This window comes from Periplaneta americana, chromosome 1, assembly GCF_040183065.1.
Source record: "Periplaneta americana isolate PAMFEO1 chromosome 1, P.americana_PAMFEO1_priV1, whole genome shotgun sequence".
Lineage (NCBI taxonomy): Eukaryota > Metazoa > Arthropoda > Insecta > Blattodea > Blattidae > Periplaneta > Periplaneta americana.
Window position 1 is genome coordinate 138,599,486 of NC_091117.1, and position 19,393 is coordinate 138,618,878.

The 19,393-nt window shown below is 33.3% G+C and overlaps 1 protein-coding gene across 15 annotated transcripts in view; it reads left to right on the plus strand.

Annotated features, from left to right (window-relative positions):
• The window catches only part of LOC138701344 (uncharacterized), a 133,951-nt gene that overhangs the window by 40,350 nt on the left and 74,208 nt on the right, over positions 1-19,393 (plus strand). The window contains exons 4-5 of one of the 15 annotated variants that reach the window (XM_069828142.1): positions 9,452-9,595; positions 9,722-18,412. The exons of 13 other annotated variants lie outside the window; for them this stretch is intronic. In XM_069828142.1, coding sequence (XP_069684243.1) covers positions 9,452-9,595; positions 9,722-10,091 — 514 coding nt within the window. In that variant the 3' untranslated portion in view covers positions 10,092-18,412. Of the gene's footprint in view, positions 1-2,227; positions 2,491-9,451; positions 9,596-9,721; positions 18,413-19,393 lie in introns of those variants that run through there. One more of the 15 variants, XM_069828231.1, reaches the window with a different exon arrangement.

Below are 19,393 nucleotides of genomic sequence, written 5' to 3' on the forward strand. Positions count from 1 at the left end.
CTGGTCATAACTAGGATTCTAATACTTACAAGGGTTCTTAAGAAGCCACTCTAAAGAGCTACTTCACTAAGGATTTTTTCATTGACTCGTGTATGTGGTCAGAAAATGACCCCAGGATCATTTCAGACTAATTATGAAATTTCTTCGTTTTGTTGATGATAGTACAAAAAATTCATACACTGATAACAGAACTTTTCAAAATTATGACTATCATCGAATTCTTGAATCAGCATTTTCAATCTGCCTATTTTCAACTTATGTCAGAAGAAAGACAGGAAGAATTTCACAAAGTTGAGGTTAAAATGAGAGTAACAGGTTTAGAGCAAGAAGAAGGACAAGACAAGAGGTGAAGTAAAGTGGCGAGTTAAAGGAGGAAGACAGAATAGTATTTATGAATTACTTTCCTTGTGTAAGTGGCGACTGAGTTTCAAGCAATACTTCCTCTGAAGGCCTCTAAATTAGGTATAAAAACATTGGAACTCCCTGAGTCATCAACCAGCTATCTTTGAAAATTTCTTGTATATACAGGAACAGAGAGCAATGTAACTACATCTAAGTGACAATCTCATGAGTACAAAAATTGTTGTTAATCTCATGAACATCTTCTCAACAAAGGGCACACATTGTGGGTGGACAGTTTTTTTCTTATCTTCATATTTGGCTGCTTTGATGAAATCTAATGGCATGAATGTTAATGGAACATTGCAGCCCCACAAAAAAAATGTGTCCCTCATTATCAAAATGATTAAACTAAAGGAGGAATTGTTACTGCAGAGTGTGACTATGTAATAATAATGAAATGGAAAGACGAATGAGAAGTAATATTTATTTCCACTTTCCATGACATAACAACCATCAGACAGCCTTGCAGGGGAGGTGAATGGAGAAACCAAAAGGTATTATTTATTTAATCTGGTGGAGGTTAAGGCCATTAGGCCTTCTCTACCACACAATACAGGTAGGTCTATACAAAAACAAATGCAGAAAAAAGTAAATAAAAAAAAAAAAGAAATAAAATTATAAATTAAAAAAAAAAACAAACACAAAAATGGAAAAAGAGGGGGAAAAGAAAATACAAATACGAAGATAAAAATCACAATAGGCACAATAAAGTAATGTATTGACTGCCTAAAATATTTAGTGATTAAAGGAAATGATCAAACATCTAAAAATAAGTAATTGATTCCAAGAGAAATCAATCAGTCTTCTTAAAGTATCCACCTGCATGCTGACAACATAAAGTCCACTGTGGTCCAAAAGAAAGAAAACAGTAAATATTTCGAAATATTTGCAATAATGTTCAAATATTAGTTTATTGCATTGCACTCTTCTCAGTAAGAAGATTCTTACTAAATTTGTTTTTCAATACTGTTAAATTCCGACAATCTCTGATGTCATTGTGTAGGGCATTCCACAAGTGCAATAGTGAGATTGTGAATAATGAAGATTACATTGATGTTTTACGTATTGATATGGTTAGTATGTACCTATTTTACGTATATGTGTAGATTCTGATATAATGATAGGTAACTGAAGTGGGAGAAAAGGCAGGTAGGTGTAGAGATGTGAAGGACTTGGTAAAGGAGAACGAGGGAATAAAAATTTCTGTGTTCGTTAAGTCTAGGCCAGTTTAGAGTTTGGAAGGATAGGGTAACGTGGTCTGTGTGATGAACATTGCAGACGAAGCAAACACAAGACATGAAGATGTTATCTTTGCAACTGGTTGACATTGATGTCAGTCAATAGAAAATCACAATAATGAAAATGTTTCTACTAGTATTTTTTGATTGGTAGTTGGAGAAATTTTCCAGTGCTGTTTAAAGAATGAACTATGAAAAGAAACTTTCTTGATAATATGAGTTACTTGGGCATTCCAATTTAAATGCGTATTGGAGTAACACCAAGATTTTTAACACAGGAAGCAAAAGGGATTATTGTGTTGTTTAATTAGACTGAAAGAGCAGGAGTAATGTTGCATAATAGACGTTGATGACCCATGATGGTATAGTAGAGTATTCCAGAAATATGGGTGGGTTGATTTCAAGGATAAAGTGGTACAATCTTATCTGCTAGAGAGGAAGAAGGGCACAAAGTGGAATGTTAGGCTTTTCAAACATCTCCTCAATGTTGCTGTACATAATGCATATGTGATCTGCATGAGCACGAATAGAACAAACCGTCTCTCATTGAGATTGGACCTGATAAAAGGGCTTATTCTCACATTTAGACCAGAAGTACCAAGTCCACAATCAGCTGGAAGACCATCAATAAACCCAGTGCCTAAAAGACTGCTGGAAAGACATTATATAGAAAAAATCCCTTCAAGAGGCAAGAAATCCAAACCACAGAAAAGATGTACTGTGTGTTCAAAGCATGGTAAGAGGAAGGAAAGCATCTACTGGTGTCCGGATTGTGGAGTGGGTCTTTGTTTTAAGCTCTGCTTCAAAGAATTTCACACAAAACTGGACTTCTAATGCATCAAATGAAAAGGTAGGGAATCGATATAATTTTTATTAAATAGGATGGAATTTATGTTAAGTATTTCGAAAATAGAAATAAAAGAGTAATGGTATATAAATTTCATTCTACTGGGGAATTGAAATATTGTTTCAGCTCTTAGCGCCGGGACTTTTAAATACAGAACTCTGGATATAGTGAACTCGGTTACAGTGAACATTTGGCTATAGTGAACCTAAATCATTGGTCCCAACCCACATACATTAAAAAGCACATTAATATTTCCATTTATAGTGAACTCTCGCTTCGGTTATAGTGAACCTAAAACTATAACTTTCCCAAGAAAATGTAATTTTAAAATGGCCAGAATGGTAATTTAGGAAACCTTTGTCCTATAGACTTCCAAGAATATGTTTAGAACAAAATGTCAAACCTTCTACTCCTTAAGTGCATTGAAAGACAAAGGATTCATTCAGCTTCCTGGACAGTTTGAAACATGTTAAAGAGAATAGTGTATGCAGTAAGGGACAAAGGAAGGATTAGTTCTGATTCCTTTAAAAGAGATTATTGGAAGAATAGGAAGAGAAAGTGTTTTCATTTGTAAAAGTGAGTAGAGTGATGACCAAAGGATAAATACAAGAAGGATTACAGTATAATAGTCAACAATCCTTCCTCCCGCATCTTTGTAAAAGTGAACCCGTAGAAATTCCAAGGCCGAGTACACAGTAGCATACCTCTAGTGGGAAGAGGTGCGAAATCGGTCAATGCGTACTATCTACATGGCCAGATTAGATTCAGATTTCGAACTGTGAACATCAGGATGTCGAAGCGTAAAGTGTTTAAATTGGAGGATAAAGAGAACATTAGTACTGATACTGAACGTGGTCTGTCCCAGACAGGCATTAACTGTACGTATAGCAACATCAGTAATATAAAAACAGACACTTCGGTTTTAGTGAACCTCGGATATAGTGAACGAAATATGCTGGTCCGCAGAGGTTCACTATATCCGAAGTTGACTGTACCATGTTGAGGGGTTAACAATGCACAGGGTTTTACTACTTTTGAGGGGATGGAACACATTTTTAAAACTAAGTTCTATGTTGCCGAAAGTTTCTCTGAATAGAACACATTGTGATGTTGATAGGTTCAAAGGGACAGTTCTCGTCCATTGGCTTTAAATTTTTAATATGCATTGTTATGTTCACAATGCATATCATATTATATGAAACATAATATGTGGGTGGTATTTTTATGATAAATAGAATTATGATTTGTTGAGAATTGATTTCGTAATAAATGAAATAGGTACAAACAACTTTGATAATGTTATGGTAATTATTACTTGTGTGAAGAAATGAACACTTTGTATTTTATACGAATTCCTGGTTTGTAGGTATATCTTTTGATGAAATTATTATCAGATATGCGAGAAAAGTGCATTAGTTGATAGTGCTATGTGATATAGGAATGTAAGTAATGTATTCTGCTTGTATAGAATCTGAACCAATCATATGTAATTTACATAGTGAAGAAATGTGACATTTTTTAACTTCACATTATAAGAAATATAGAGAAAATATTGTGATTGTTTGCACAAGTGCTCGCTTTCAACACTTTTGATACTGAGAAAAATTGTTTCCGTTACGTCATCTGTCAACTTTCTTTTTTCCTCAACTATGCACTGATTTTCTTCATGTTCAGTATCTATGAATTAATTCATCCAGACAGTTTGCAAGTGAAATGTAATCTTTTTTTTTCTCTTTAAACCCATATGTATAAACTGCATAAAATGGTAGTTTATATAAGAAATAGTGTTGCACTACAAACCAGTAGGATTAAGAGACAGAGATCATTCATACAAAAGATGGTCAGATTTGTGAAGTTAAAACAGGCTAGGCTAAACTTTATAACTTGTGGTATGGGGGGGGGGGGGGGAGTGTCGGATGAATCTATAATTATATAGGTTAATCTTCTTCCTTCAGTGTTACAACCCTTTATGGGTTTTAGCTGTCTCAACTATGTAATTTGTTCCAAACATTTCTGTCTCCAGGGGTTTATTTCAGCTTTTTACTCATAAAAGTTTATATTTTTAGGCATGTCTTGAACATTTTAATTAATTGTTTTTTATAGAATGGTAGGTACTTGACTTTCCAACACTCACCAAAGCATCCCCATCTAAGAGTGATGTGCCAAAACTGTAGTTCTTTTTGCCACTGTAGACTTGCCCTCAGTGTACCATGGGAGACAAACTGCTTGATGATGATGATGATGATGATGATGATGACGATGACGATGATGATGATGGAGGAATGTTGATAAGGGAGATGGGAGTACCCCACAAAAACGCATTTTCCATATTCTGCAAAAAGGCTACTTGATGTACCGCAAGCAGTCAGACATAAACTTTAACAAATGATGATATCTTGTTGACTTATTCTATTAACTACCTATTCTGATGTGAAAGATGGATAAAAGGGAAGGTAAAGCAGAATAAGAAAAATGTGTATACTATATGACCGGATGTCAATGCTGTCATTCAACATTGTAATACACTGCAGCCAAATAAATAAAATATAGAAGGTGCCATGTGGGTGAACCACGTTATTCTATTTACTGTCATTAAAGTTTTATGTACAATATTATGTTGCAAGGTACCAATTTTCATGGATTTATAGTAATTAAAAAATTGATATGTCATATTTCTGTCAGTTTGAAAATCTTACATAAATTTTTGTGATACAAAACAATTTTCCATGGAGGGTGTCGTCATATAGTGATCTAATGATTACTGTACTTTGTGCCAGACTCAAGTATTGTACAGATCCAGAAACAAAATTTAGGCCATCTGAATTTTCGAGTTATAACATACTGTGCATGCTCAGTAACCTGGTGGCCCAAATTTTGTTTCTGGGTCTGTACATACAATATGTTCTAACTGAGTTGAGGCTGATCGAATTTTAAGGTATTAAAAGTCCGTAACACAGTTTCCTTAGGAAGGAAAATAAAATCAAAGATCCTATGTTGCAGATTTGTGGAATTCAGGCAGAATTATTGTGAGCTGTATTTCTATAGGCCATTGTCTTGATTGAGACTAGACCTCTTGCTGGACACCTATTATCGACATCAAATTTCCTGCATGTAGCGAGAACCAATAGCAATTCACTGTAGCATTGTAATATTGGTCTCATGTGTGCTTTCGTGCGTGCGTGAGTGTGTGTGAGGGAGGGAGAGAGAGAGGGAAGGGAAGGGAAGAGTTTCTGTTGCATTGTCTTCGTCACTCCCATGTCTCATTGTAACTGTTTTAATGGAGGCTGCTAATTTACCAGGGTTGTGAAGTTCAGCAATACAGAGTAGTATTGTTACTTCATATATATTTAATCATTCCCTCATATACGTCTGATATCAGATGTTTCTAGGTACTTAGATGTAGTTTGGGAAGCAATTCGTATTATGTCCAATCACAGAAGCTTTTAAAGAAGACAAAACAAATTTAAGCACAGCATCTCTTGATAACCACCATAACGATAACTTGCATGTGTAATATGCTTGACACGCGGTTCAATAGGTGACCGACTACTTGCCTCTACAATCACACATCGCTACTTTTGCTGCAAAGTTGCGTGTCTTGTTCACATGTAAGCCAAAAGTAGCGCGCTGCACGCTACTTTTCGTGCTGTGCAACCCGAGTGCTGCAAAAGTTGCAACTGAAGGTTGCGAGTCTGTTCACACACAAGGCACTATTTTTGCAGCCACAGTCATGCTGCAGGTTTCCATCTCCGTGTTGACTTCTCAATATACATTTTGTGGTTATGTTCGCATTATTAAGAAACTCATGCGAAAGCTTCCTTATCTATTATTTGCTTTTCTATCGTATTTAGTATTCAGAAATTGACATTATTTTTACTATAAAGCTTTTAAAAACGCCTATATACTTAAATGATATCCAACAGCATATTCACGTAATCAATGTTGGCAACCTTCCTGTTTGGAACTACGCTACGGAAAATTAAAAAAATGAATTATATCGTCAGCAATTATGCTCAGACTGTGTTGTGTATTTAATAACTGTTACAAATAATTTATTTTCATCACATCTAACATTAAAATATATCCAAACAATAAAAGTATCATTGGCACATTTGGGTGGTAACACTGGTTGCAACCGCAGCAAAAGTTTCAACAAAACCGATATCAAAAATGCTGTGGCTGCAACCCTGAGAACCCTGTTCACACGTCGCTACTTCTAAGCTGCGCGCAGTATGAAAAAGTAGCGGACAACAGGTTCAGCAGCCGCTACTTTTTGGGTTGCACCGTTGTTCACACGTCGCAGTACGAGAGTTGCGCAGTTTTTTGTACTGCAGCACTGCAAAAGTAGTGATGTGTGACCGTACCAGGTACTGTTAGATAAGGACTGGAAGATTTAAACTTTGTAACATTGTAAGCCACTCTTTCTCGATCTTAATGTATACCATGTCTACCAAAATATAAGCCTACATTCTAATAATTTATGTCATTTTATCATATCCAGACACATATGGGGGTGTGATTAAATATATACGAAATAACAGTACTACTCTATAATGTATGAACTTCACAATCCTGTCAATTACCAAGCATGTTGCGTGACTGTTCTCTGCTTTCGTGATGAGTCATCTTCTGATACATTTTAATTCACTTTTGCAGTAAAGCTGCTAACTTACAGAAGGTTATCGAAATTATGAATTGATAGCCTTACATTATAACGTTTGTTTAAGGATTGAGGATTAGCATACTCTTTGTCTTTTAAGCTTTTCTCACATTTATCAAGCATATCACCATCGTTCCTGCAATAACTCCTATGTGCAAAATATAAAATTTTTCAGTAGGAAGAAAAAACACATTTATTCATTCTATGGCAGTAGTACATAGGAGATTGTGAATTCTTGGAGATTTTATTATTTGCTGTATCACTATTTAAGTTATTTAATAGAGCAAAAATCTGAAAATCGATAAATATGTCACATAGGAGTAATTGCAGAAACAATGATGATATGAATTGAAATTGAAGAACCTCAGTGGCTGCAAAGCATGACTAACAGTGTGATCATCAAAGATGATAGAACCTGATAGAACCTCTTTGTATTCAGAGAAAGCGCCCTCGAGAGAATATGGAGAAAGACAGCTTAGAAAGCAATAACTTTACGTATCATATTTTTAAAGAAAATGAAAAGATTAGAATTTGCAGAGTACCTCAAATGAATCTATTAGTTGTAACATCACAACATTTAAAGAGATCCTCTAAAAAATATGTACAATTACTTCTTTGGCCAACTGAACAAAGTCTATGTCTATGTTTAAGATTGTGTATCATTCTGGGTTGATTATCTGTTATAAAACTGTGGATCAAGTAATTCTATGAAGGCTTCTGTGTGTTTCAATTTTCTCACTTCTCATGTGAATATTACATACTCCAATAATTATTAGATAATTATAATTGTCATTTTGACTGTCAACATAAGTACTGAGATAAATTCACTCTTTTCACTGAAAAAGATTAAAATGAAATTAATTAAACTCTTATTGTTGGTCTGTTGATATTACTTAGAAAAATCCAATTTTATAACACTTCTTTGTACTAGTATATCTTAATGAATTCCTCAGAAATAAAAATGTATTTTTTCAAGGCTGCATCTTATTTATTTTGATGATACAGCTAATTGTAAGCTAGTACATACTGAGGCACCATTGTAGCTCTTGATAGAGTGTTCGGTTCGAGATCTGAGGCTGTGCTCTGGTGTAGTTCAAATTTGATTACCTGGTTGTGTTTTTTCTGAGATTTTCAAGTGTAAAATGAATTTCAGATAATCCTATGGCGAATTCTCGAACATCTCTCATTAAATACTATCACACTATTACAATTCCATTGGAAAATACAATAAGTCTTCAGACGTGATGCATTTGTAACAGAGGAAACGAAGGGATGTTTTGTTAATTTATTCCGGCATTGATCAGCAATGAAATTCGTGATCAGCAACAATTGATAAGACAGTGGAATGCCATTAGAGTGCATGGCGTCATTCTGTAGCTTATTTTTGAGCCAAAAAATTCTCCAAAATGTTTGTGTTCGAGAAATTATTTTCAACAGAATTACTGTATGTTTTTAGTTACACAAATGTTTAGACACAAAAGCTCTACTTGAATTTCATTTAAAAATTAACTATAACTGTAATGTTACAGAGGTAGAGGAAGAAGTTGCATAAGTATCTACAGAATCTTTTGTGCTATAATGTATATATTATTCATTGGTTAGTAAGCGGTTTCTTTACAGTTCTGGTTGTCAGCTGCGTCAAGTTATGGTTTGAGTTTCATTAGAAATTTTTGACTGGAAAATTAAGGAATTTTGAAGGATGGTAATGTGAATAGTTCGAAAAAATTTTATTGAGCATACTGGTTACCTTAATTGCTGTGTCTTGTATATAATGAGAAGGTGTCATCTAATTTGATTAGTTTTTTCCTGTGTAATATTATTCATATAACTTCCAAGGAATCTGGTCTAAATGATTTTGATAACTTTTTTTTAATCTTTTCAAATAAATTGAATGTATCAGTTTGTTGTATCATTCTCCGTGTATTCTTCTTACAACTCTCTTATATTCTGTTACTTTACCTTAGAAAATGAGATTTAAATGATTGTTCACTATTAGTGTTCAACATTTAGTAGCATATGTCATTGTCATTAATTCATAAAGTTCGTTATTTGTTTCTGTTGTAGATTTATGAAGTAATGTTGGTAGGCTTAAACACACAACAGAAAAATAGAGATTATTGCGTTATATTTCTAGCCAATTCTGTTTCTATATATTTGAATTCTCTATTTTATATGGTGATCTAAATTAACTCGTTAATGACATATTTGTTAAGAATTGACAGAAATTAGAATTTCAGCTATATTGTTCTGCAGAAAAGAATAAAGAAGAGAGAATGATTATGAAGTTTGTAATAATTTTTGCAGTGAAATGAAGTTGCGAAAACGTGGAGTAAGAAATAAGGATATATACAGATCAGAAATGAATAAAAAAGCCAGATTGTCAGGAAGTGCGTATGTGAATTACAAAGGCGAGAAAGTACCAGCTAAAACACCTGGTGAACCTTGCGGGTAAGTGAAAATGTATTATTGTACCAAAAATATAATTTTTATTAAGCAAGCATTAGTATACTTACCACAAACTTATGAAATTAAATTTGTGACTATAGGATGTTTAGTATTGTTGTTTCTTTTCAGATGCCATAAAAACTGTTTCAATCACTTCAGTGAAAATGAGAGGGTGGCAATTTTCAAACATTTCTATTCCTTCAGCTCTAAAAGTTCTCAAGATACCTTTTTACAGAGTCTGATAGAACCTCTAGGTATTCAAAGAAGGCGCCCTCGAAAGAATACTGGAGAAAGGCAGCTTAGAAGCAGTAACTTTGCATATTATATTTGTAAAGGAAATGAAAAGATTAGAGTTTGCAAAGTAGCTCAAATGAATCTATTAGGTGTAACATCACAACGTTTAAGGAGATTATCAATGCTTCTTGAAAGACAACTTCCAGAAGATGTCAGAAGAAATAGGACTAGTTGTTTACTGTCAGGAAATGGATTCTTATATTGAAGCTATGGCAGATGTGTTCATAAAGTAAAAAGTGTTGATCATAGACATTATATTTGTGTGAAGCTTTCACCAAGACACAAGAGAGAAGAATTATGAAAGTGTACGTGAATTGATTAATTAATGTATTTGTTTCTTGAATTTTGATTGCAAAAAATGTTTTTTATGAAGTAATTGTTATCTCATTCTTTCTTTTTTTTAAAGTAATTTGACCTCTGAGAAAGATAAGATCTAAGATTGCTGATTAGGAAAGAAATTCTACAGAGTGAGTTAGAACAGGCTGCGCTAATGGAATAAATGTGAGTGCGCTAGGTACGGAGAATGAATATAAAATCATTTTGAAGCGACAAATCCTAACTCTGGCAATAATAAATAAATAATAATGAAATTCCAAAACACTTACCTACTCTACAGATGATGTTGAAAATGTCGTCCATTATCTTGAAGACTTAGGTCTACCCACTTCACCTTATTTTCAAAAACCTTTATCAAAGTTTCTTTAGTCACTGAATTGATAAAGTTTGTTATTGCATATTTTAATTTATTGATTGGTCTGGTACACTTTAGATTTAGCTGTTTTCCAAAAGAAATAATCAAGGGGCATTGGATCGTGGGATCTTGGCATCCACAATCCTTGTGAAATTATTCTTTCACCGAAAATCTCTTCTAACAGTTGCATAGATTGGTTAGAGTATGAGCTGTGGCACCATTAAACATTATTTAATTCAGTTTCATTGGCCAGTAAAAAGAAACAATATGTCTGAGCAATAAACTTCAGAGTTTACTTTGTCGTTAAAAAAATTGGTCTTACTGTACTACCAAAACTTCTGTGCCTTTGACCTAGACAATATAGTGCTAATGCAGTATTTATCACCTACAAGCTGGGGGTGGGAGTGCCAAGCTACTTGGAACTGGAGTACGGTTATCATGATTGTGTTAGTTACTGTGTTGCCAAGTCTGATAAAATCATAATTAAGGATGATGAAAACTATGTTATGTCGATCACTAATCGAGAATAGGTGACAACACTGAAGACACCGGAGAGAAATTCAACAAGTTGATAATGACGAGTTGGGACTTAGCAGCTGGGTGAAAAGTCGGATAGATGATGTCATTCGATCTACGTACAGTAATGTTCGCATATTTTCCGCATCGTCAGAAGTTATGGCGCGTCAGTATAATGCATACTCGTGATATGACACATCATAACCCAATTTTCTGGGAGTGCAATGGTGTTTTATGTATTGCATAAGGGTTTTCCGTGTATTCTGGGAATTTACATAACCTGAAAGATGAAATCAAGCTTGTCTGTAAAGAATATTCTGTCTAACACGTCAACACCATGACGACGAATAAATCTTTGAACACAAACACAATAATTTAGCCTTTTCTCATTATCTGTGGATTTTAGTTCATGCACGACCAATACTTTGTACGGCCGTAATCCTAGTTCATTCTTTAATGCTCTACGCACTCTGGAATAAGATATGTCAGTTTGCTGTGCCAAATTTCTAACCACTTTGTTAGTGCTTTTTAGCATTCGATCAGAAATATCTAACAGTTTTTCTTCCGTTAAAACTATGGATCTCCCACACCATGATAAATTAGAATTTGAGAAACATTCTCTAAACTTCTGTTTCACTTTTTCATTATTTATCGCCTTCACGGAACACTAAAAAAGCTAATTCTTCAATTGAAAACATTTTACCGAATGTATGCACTTGCTGACTACAGGGTTGTGTGTATAATCTTGTCAAGCACGTGCCAGTTATACAGAATGTATGCACTTGCTGGCCACGATACACTGACTGAAGGATTGTGTGTATAACCTTTGTGAGAACTTGGCGGTATTGTTTGCATGGCTACCCTGTAAGGCAAGGGTGAAATACCAACTTACACCAGGATATAAGTGTGTCTGCCACTGCGGAGAAAGTTCTGACTCCCTCTGTATTTCTCTGTATTATAATACTAATAGACAATGGTTGACAATTTTTGGACAGCAGTGGTCCACATATTTGGTTTGTAACTAGAAACAGCGAGCCTTAGTTATAATTATATACAATGTATTGCATTAAATTGGAGAGTAACAGTGAGTATTATCTTTTGTTGAGAGTCATAGTTCATATGTTTTTCACAAGTATGATCTTAAAGTAGCATTAGTCGAAACCTAATTGTAAATTCGTTAGTGAAATTGTAACTATTAAAAACAGTTCTCAGCTTATAATTTATTTTCACTACCATCACTACATTATTAGCCAACAACCACCACCACCACCACCACCACCATTATTTTCACTGCTGAGGCTGTGTCAGACTTATTTTTTCTGTTTTTCCTCGATCTTTCAAACAGAATTCAAGTTTGTGTTAATAAGAATTATATAACAATAATGTTCAATGATACATTTCATACCACCAATTATATGTTCTTCATAAGACTTTGTGTTAGATGTTTTGTAGTGACTACGAGCAAGTAGAGAATGGGGAATAAACAAACAGATTTATAAAAAATTACATGACGGTAATATGTTTCATTCAGTGAAATGGCGAAGCTTCTGATATTGACAACAAAATGTCTGAGAAGATAAAACTCAGCAGTTATATAGTATTATCTAAATCAGCCATTTTCAACTGGTGTTCCGCTGGTGTGTCGCAAGAAAATGAAAATAGTAAAGTTTGTCGTAACAAAATTGGAAAAATGAAAGTGAAAAGAACAGTAAAAAAAAAGTGAGTCCACAAGAGTCAACATTCAATGAATGCGGCACAAATCAACGTTCAGTAAACACAGGCTGTCCTAAAACCCTCGAAATTTCCCTAGTTTAGATTATATGAGTGTGCCGTGGGATTTTATATTACACCTTCAGTGTGCCACATGTTGAAAAAGGTTGTAAAACGCTGATCAAAATGATAACTGATTTGATCTAGACACATGTACAGAAGGCGACAAAGGATTGTGCAGTTTGTTCAAATAGAAAGTTGAAAGAAGAGACAGAAGGGAGACTTCATTCTATTGTGAGACGTACCCAGTGAAGCCATTATTCCACTTTAAGGAATGCTTTTCCATTTACAACACATTGAAATACTGCTAGGTATGTAACACTTAATGCTTGTTGTACTTGGAATAAAAATGTTTTAAAGATATAACGTTTCCAATAACAAAAATACGTCTTTTTATGTGTTTGTGTAACTGTGTGTATAATCATCTCTTGGACAGTCTTTCATTTAAATTAATGTATTCTTACATTTTGTTGGTTATCACATGTAATGACTTTTGTTCAATGACTAATGTATTTATAGTTCACTAGACTTGGGCTGAATAGAAACTTTAAACTGAGAAGAAACTGATGATTGTAAAAGTAATCCAAATATCTTGAAAAATTATGAACTTTAGTGTTTATATCCTATGTACACAATGTTTCCAAACTCTAGTTGTCAGGAAAATATTCAAGAGAAATATCTGAATGTTTTGAGACAAAGAATCCATGGGAAACAAAGCCTCCATGCTGCATGACACTAGTAAACAGTCATTTTGTAACCTAAACAAAAACATGTGATTACATGACTTTTATATGCTAAATTCGAATATACCACCAAAACGTCTCTATTGGGCTCTGATTTTGAGTTAAACTATATATGAATGAAAACAATCATAAAAACAGACATTTTCGTGCACGTTACTTAGTCTCAAAAACCGTCACTGATCGCTGAAAAAATAATTTTGTCTTTTGGTAAGGACTTGTACATTGTTCTATAACTAAGTACCAAGGTCAAAATTCCCTAATGAATATAGGCTTGGTTTACCGATGGGAAAGAGTAACGCTACCTGAGCAGTCCTTCAACCATAGCTCAGTATCCCATCTTTTCAGTCAAGCAGTTGTAAAGAAAGTGTGATTGAGTAAACAAGTGCGAGTTTTGTCTAGTTAAGTATTTTATTGTGATGATATGTCTTTGAATTAATGTTTAACGAATTTAAACACAATAAAAACAAATGATAGTGGTTGAGGTTCACAGTAAGTAAACACATGACATCATGTCAAGTTCTGAAGTTCGCAGGTGTGTAAACTATCTGAATAATTTCTGTTATATTTCTCTGGTGTTTGATCAGAACATTGATAACTTCAAAAATGACCTATTTTAGCTGAAAGCGCAGCCCTATATAAAAAAACAGTTCTCTTTCATTTGGTATAACCATGATATCTCCATCTAAATTTATGTTATTTTTATTCACATTTGTGTGTAAACTAGAATAATTATGATTTGTATAGGTAAAGTGAAAGTAAAAGTGCTTGTATCTTAAAACAGGTTTTTTGGAGTTATCATGTTTTGACCAAACCCCACAGATTTTTTCTGGAAATTTGACTCTGAAATCACAAAAGAAGAACATTTCACCCACTATTACAAAAGCTTACAAACTCTACTTTAGTTGTTCGCTAGGTGATCAACAGGGCCCATATTTTGATGATCTAAAAATTCTTGAAAAAATTATCTATAAAATGACTCTAAAATTTAATGAAAATCACCTAAAGAATTGGAATTTTAATTTTAATTAATAATTGTTTTATTAAACTACTGTACAAAAGTTATAAAGCAAAGATTATTGAATTAGTAGGCATACATACTTAATTTTTAACAGAAAAGTAGAAAACAAGAACAAAATTAATTGAATTAATTTGGTAATTTGAATAATTTATTAAAAATCTACAGTCTCAAAGCACCATTTTCCTCTTTGGGACTTCCGTGAAGAAAGAAAGAAAAAAAAATTGTACTTGAAATGTTGGATTACAGTAGCTGAGTAATTTTATTTAAATGTTTTATGAAAAAAATAATGGTGCTGGTAACTAAAATATTGTGACTTAAACTTTCTTCACTGAAAACTTTATTGTAACTGAAATTTAAATGGTTTCATAATCGCGTTCGGATAACAAGGAATAAATCTCATTGTTGTAAATTATAAATTTCATTCTTGCAAGTCTGTCACAAGAGAAAAATTCGTGTATTGTAATTGTGCCGCTCTTATTTCCTGCAGCCAATCACGTTGCAGATTGGATACATTTAAACATCTGCGAACTTTCTAAGGCACGATAAATACTGGGTATAATCGTTTGCCAGTTTTGTTCATTTGTTTCTGTTCACAGCAAGCAGACAAAAACTCAGCGCAATGTGATATATATTACCATATGTTTCGGTTCGTTTCTTCCAGTAGATCGATGTAAATACGACAAAATATAATGCAGAAAGCATATTGCGTTTATGAAATTCTATTAATGGCGAAAATGTTGTTATACGGAGGGGAATGTCCTTCTTCTAGTTGCTCAATATCTTGATGTATCGTTTCTTTTTCACTCTCCAGTAACTGCAGGACAGAAAATAAGGAAAGATGAGGCTTTCCCACAAGAGTGTTCAGGCGCCTATCCCATGCCTCACATGTGTTAATAATTCTAGGAAGATTCTCCTCTATCTCTTATCAATTCCATACGGCAAGAGTGGGGTAAACATTGACCGCTGTCTGCCTCTACCGCGTCTACGAAAATGTTATTATGACCACAGGTCCGGTGGCGAAAATTTAGTCAGTGACCACAACCCCGGTGACGAAAATTTAATTGATGACGAAATAGGACAATGACAACAGTTCCGTTGACAAGAATTTCTAAACCCATGTATGTATGTATTAGCACTGCAATTGGGTATACTCCTAGTGGTAGATAACATTACAATAATTTATAATTTCTTTCAATTCTCGTTGTTTCCATATTTAATTTTTAGAACCTTTCGTGTTTTATGATACTTATTAGCCACCAAAGCCTTATAAAAATGTAACTTTTATAATCTAGCAAGTGGACTGTTTTAATTATCACAACTTCTGAGGCACTAGAATGTAGGTTAATCAGTGGATTGCCACTATATTGTTTGTGGCCATTAGTTACTGTAATATTCTTTGAAAAGAGCTACTTTATTTTGCTGTATTAATATGTAACCTAATTTTGTGTTAAATGCACTGTAATGAAATTACTGTGATTTAATTGGCCTTTGTACAATTCAGTATCTCACAGTGATAATATGATCAATTTTGCAGTAAGGAGATTTCACAGACTTCTTTGTCTCAAAACATTAAAGGACATTTCCTGAACACCATTTTAAGTTTGACAATAGTTTGGAAATCCCTTAATATATGAACTTAATTGGCACCTGCAAGATACCATATTCAGATATTATTATTTGGTCTTGCTTTTTTTCTGTCGTATATTAGTGAGTATAACTGCTTCATTCCAAAATAATATTGTTCGTGATGTAAACAAATGATTTCAGAAGTCATCAATAGGAACGCTACATGATTGGTAGAAAGAAACATAATTTCATGTAAGTTACCTGTTCGTAAGTTTATGTTGTTTTGAATAAAGTAGACCAAGATGTATTGTTTGATCATTGTTAAAATATCTACACAAACTATGAGGCCTTCTTTTACCAATTATTATTTGTTTTACAGTCCATGTAAGTCCTGTTTATAATGCTCTCTAATTCTAATAAAATGCAGTATTTATGAGAATTGTTAAAGTCAACCATTTGGCTATGTCATAAACACCTTTATTTGTATTTAGAACCATCCTTTTCTTCCTATGATGCATCTTGTTATAATGAGAATCTGGTGATAGAGTTAATGGTGATATAATTATTCCATTGAAATTGTGGAACTAACTGGTGATTTGACTGGTGACCAGACCAGAGGACTGTTAATCATTTGAACCGAAATAAAGGTCAGATCCAAGCATGACTGAACTGTTCATGGAATGGTCAAGAGCATCCATGGTGAGATTCATGGAAAGTGACCAGATAAGCTAATCCTGAATAATTGTTAAGGATGCTGTACATCATGTATTAGTGCAAAGAATCTGATCAGTATGAAACAAATGTGATTGTTTTGAGGCCTTTCCTGCTAGACATGTGCACATCATAGCTCAAACCCTGAAAAAGAAGGAAGTTCTTTAACTCTTTAAAATAGTTCTGAAAGATAATGTATGTTCATTAAAGGTAAAAATAATGACCTTAGCATTTAAAGAACCATGCTGTCAGCAGTCATATCATTTCAGTCACTTTGTAAATTTGAAACCTTAGAGACAGGCTGCACTTCTTTGAATTATGATAAAGTGTGTCACATTGTGTGGAACACGAGCATAAATTATACAAATCTTAGTCACAGAGTTTTATGAAGTCATTAATTGTGATTTTATTTAAATTTAAATATAGTAAATTTTAATCAAAAGAGATTAAATATTAAGTCTGTGTTCGTTAATTACATTTTGAATTACTAACGGGCACACTTTGTCTTATACAGAATAGCTTTTGTACCGTACTTAAAACTATAGCACTTGTAATGTCTGTAATGCATGTAGTAAGTTTTATTATAAGTAAAACTATATATGTTTTGAAACTTTAACTGAAGTTTTTCTTATTATTGGTCTATTTAACATGACGTTTCATATACTTGGTATATCATACATTTTTATTTGAAACAAATTATTTGTCTAACCAGCATATGTATAAATTGCTTAAATAAAAATTCGTTTAATATACATACACATTTTGTGTATTTAGTATTGTATCAAAACTATGAAACAGTTGAAATGGTATGAACATTTGTGAAGTATGTTGCATAACAGGATACTAAAAACTATGCTGAAATGGATACCACCAGGGAAATGCAAGAGAGGAAGGCCTACAACAATACAAATAGCGATGAGATTAAATTTAGATGAAGAACAATGGAACAATAGAGAATAATGTAACAGGGCTATCGAAAGATATGTCACATGATAAAATACTGAGTCTGCATATATATGTATCAAAATTTTGGATTTAATAAGTAGTATGAAGTATTTTTTAAAATTATTAATGTTATACAGGTTCGAATGAGACGTAGATATAACTAAAGTACAAAACGGAGGTGTGTCGCCTGCTGGTACCTCACTAGTTACATTCCTTAATATAGCTACCCCTACAGGTGTCGTCACTTATGTAGTTTATAAGCAGTGGCGTGCTTGTTATAAGATTCTCTTGGTGCCAAGACGTCTAGTACTGTTGTTAAATTGGAGGTGTGTATAACCAAAGTGAACCCAACTTGTTTGTTCATTAGCATTTTATTAACACTTTTAAGGGACAAAATGTCATTTTAGAATTTCTTTGGAGGTATATTTTAATTAAGATAAATTTAAACACATAATCATTATGAAAGGGAACATTTTCAATGATTTTACAATAAACATATCTGTAGTAGTAATGTTAAAATAACAAACAATTAAAATTCAATTAGCTAGACATGTTTCGGAGCTTGCTGTCCTATTTTCAGTAGCTTTCTGGAATACGAAGAAAATGAAAAAAAAACTATGAAATACTTCAAGACATTTATATTACAATGGTTTTTTTTTTTTTTTTCCGTATTTCAGAAACCTACTGAAGATAGGACAGCAAGTTCTGATACATGTCTAACTAATTGAATTTTAATTGTTTGTTAAGGGAATCCGGTACGTCCTATCTCGGCTATGTTAAAATCACTATTTTTCATGTAACTTTTCTCAGAAACTGCTAGTAGTAGGCACTTGATTTTTTTACACGTTATTGTTACATATACTGACCTGAATTTAACACAGCCAATTGAAGGAAAAGTGCTTAGTACATTAAATATATTTTTTTTTTTGTTCCGGTCCTAATTTTAATAACAATTTTCAATATATATCAATACATAATTATTTTCATAATTTAGATTTATTGAAAATCTCCTGTTAAATTGGGGACAAGGCTTGTGGTAACGTTCTCTTAAAATTTGAAAAACTTCTTTTATACCATTTACACTTATGCATTTTTCACACTTCTTCTTCTTCTTCTTCTTCTTCTTCTTCTTCTTCTTCTTCTTCTCCTTCTTTTAATATTCTTGCAAAATTCCTGTACTTCCCATGTTTATTTATTTCTGATATATGTTTTTTGTTTATTCGTTTTCTACACTTATACGATCATATTTTAAACCCCAGGAGGTATGAAATGTCATACAATTTTAATCAATTTTGCTCGAAATTAGAATTGTCGTGAAAATGTAGATTGTAAATTGTTAAGATGTGGCCTGCTTTGAAATTACTTGAAATTCGAAATTGCACATGCTTGTCTCAGCATATGCTAGCTAAAGTAAAGTGATTATTCTCGAGTGGAAGAAAGCATTCAGAGAGGGTAGAGAAGTACGAGTATGTGAGAGAACTCGCACCTCGTGACTTGTAATGCAAAGAGAAGAAATGGAATATTTTAAAGCATGAGGACTCAGCACC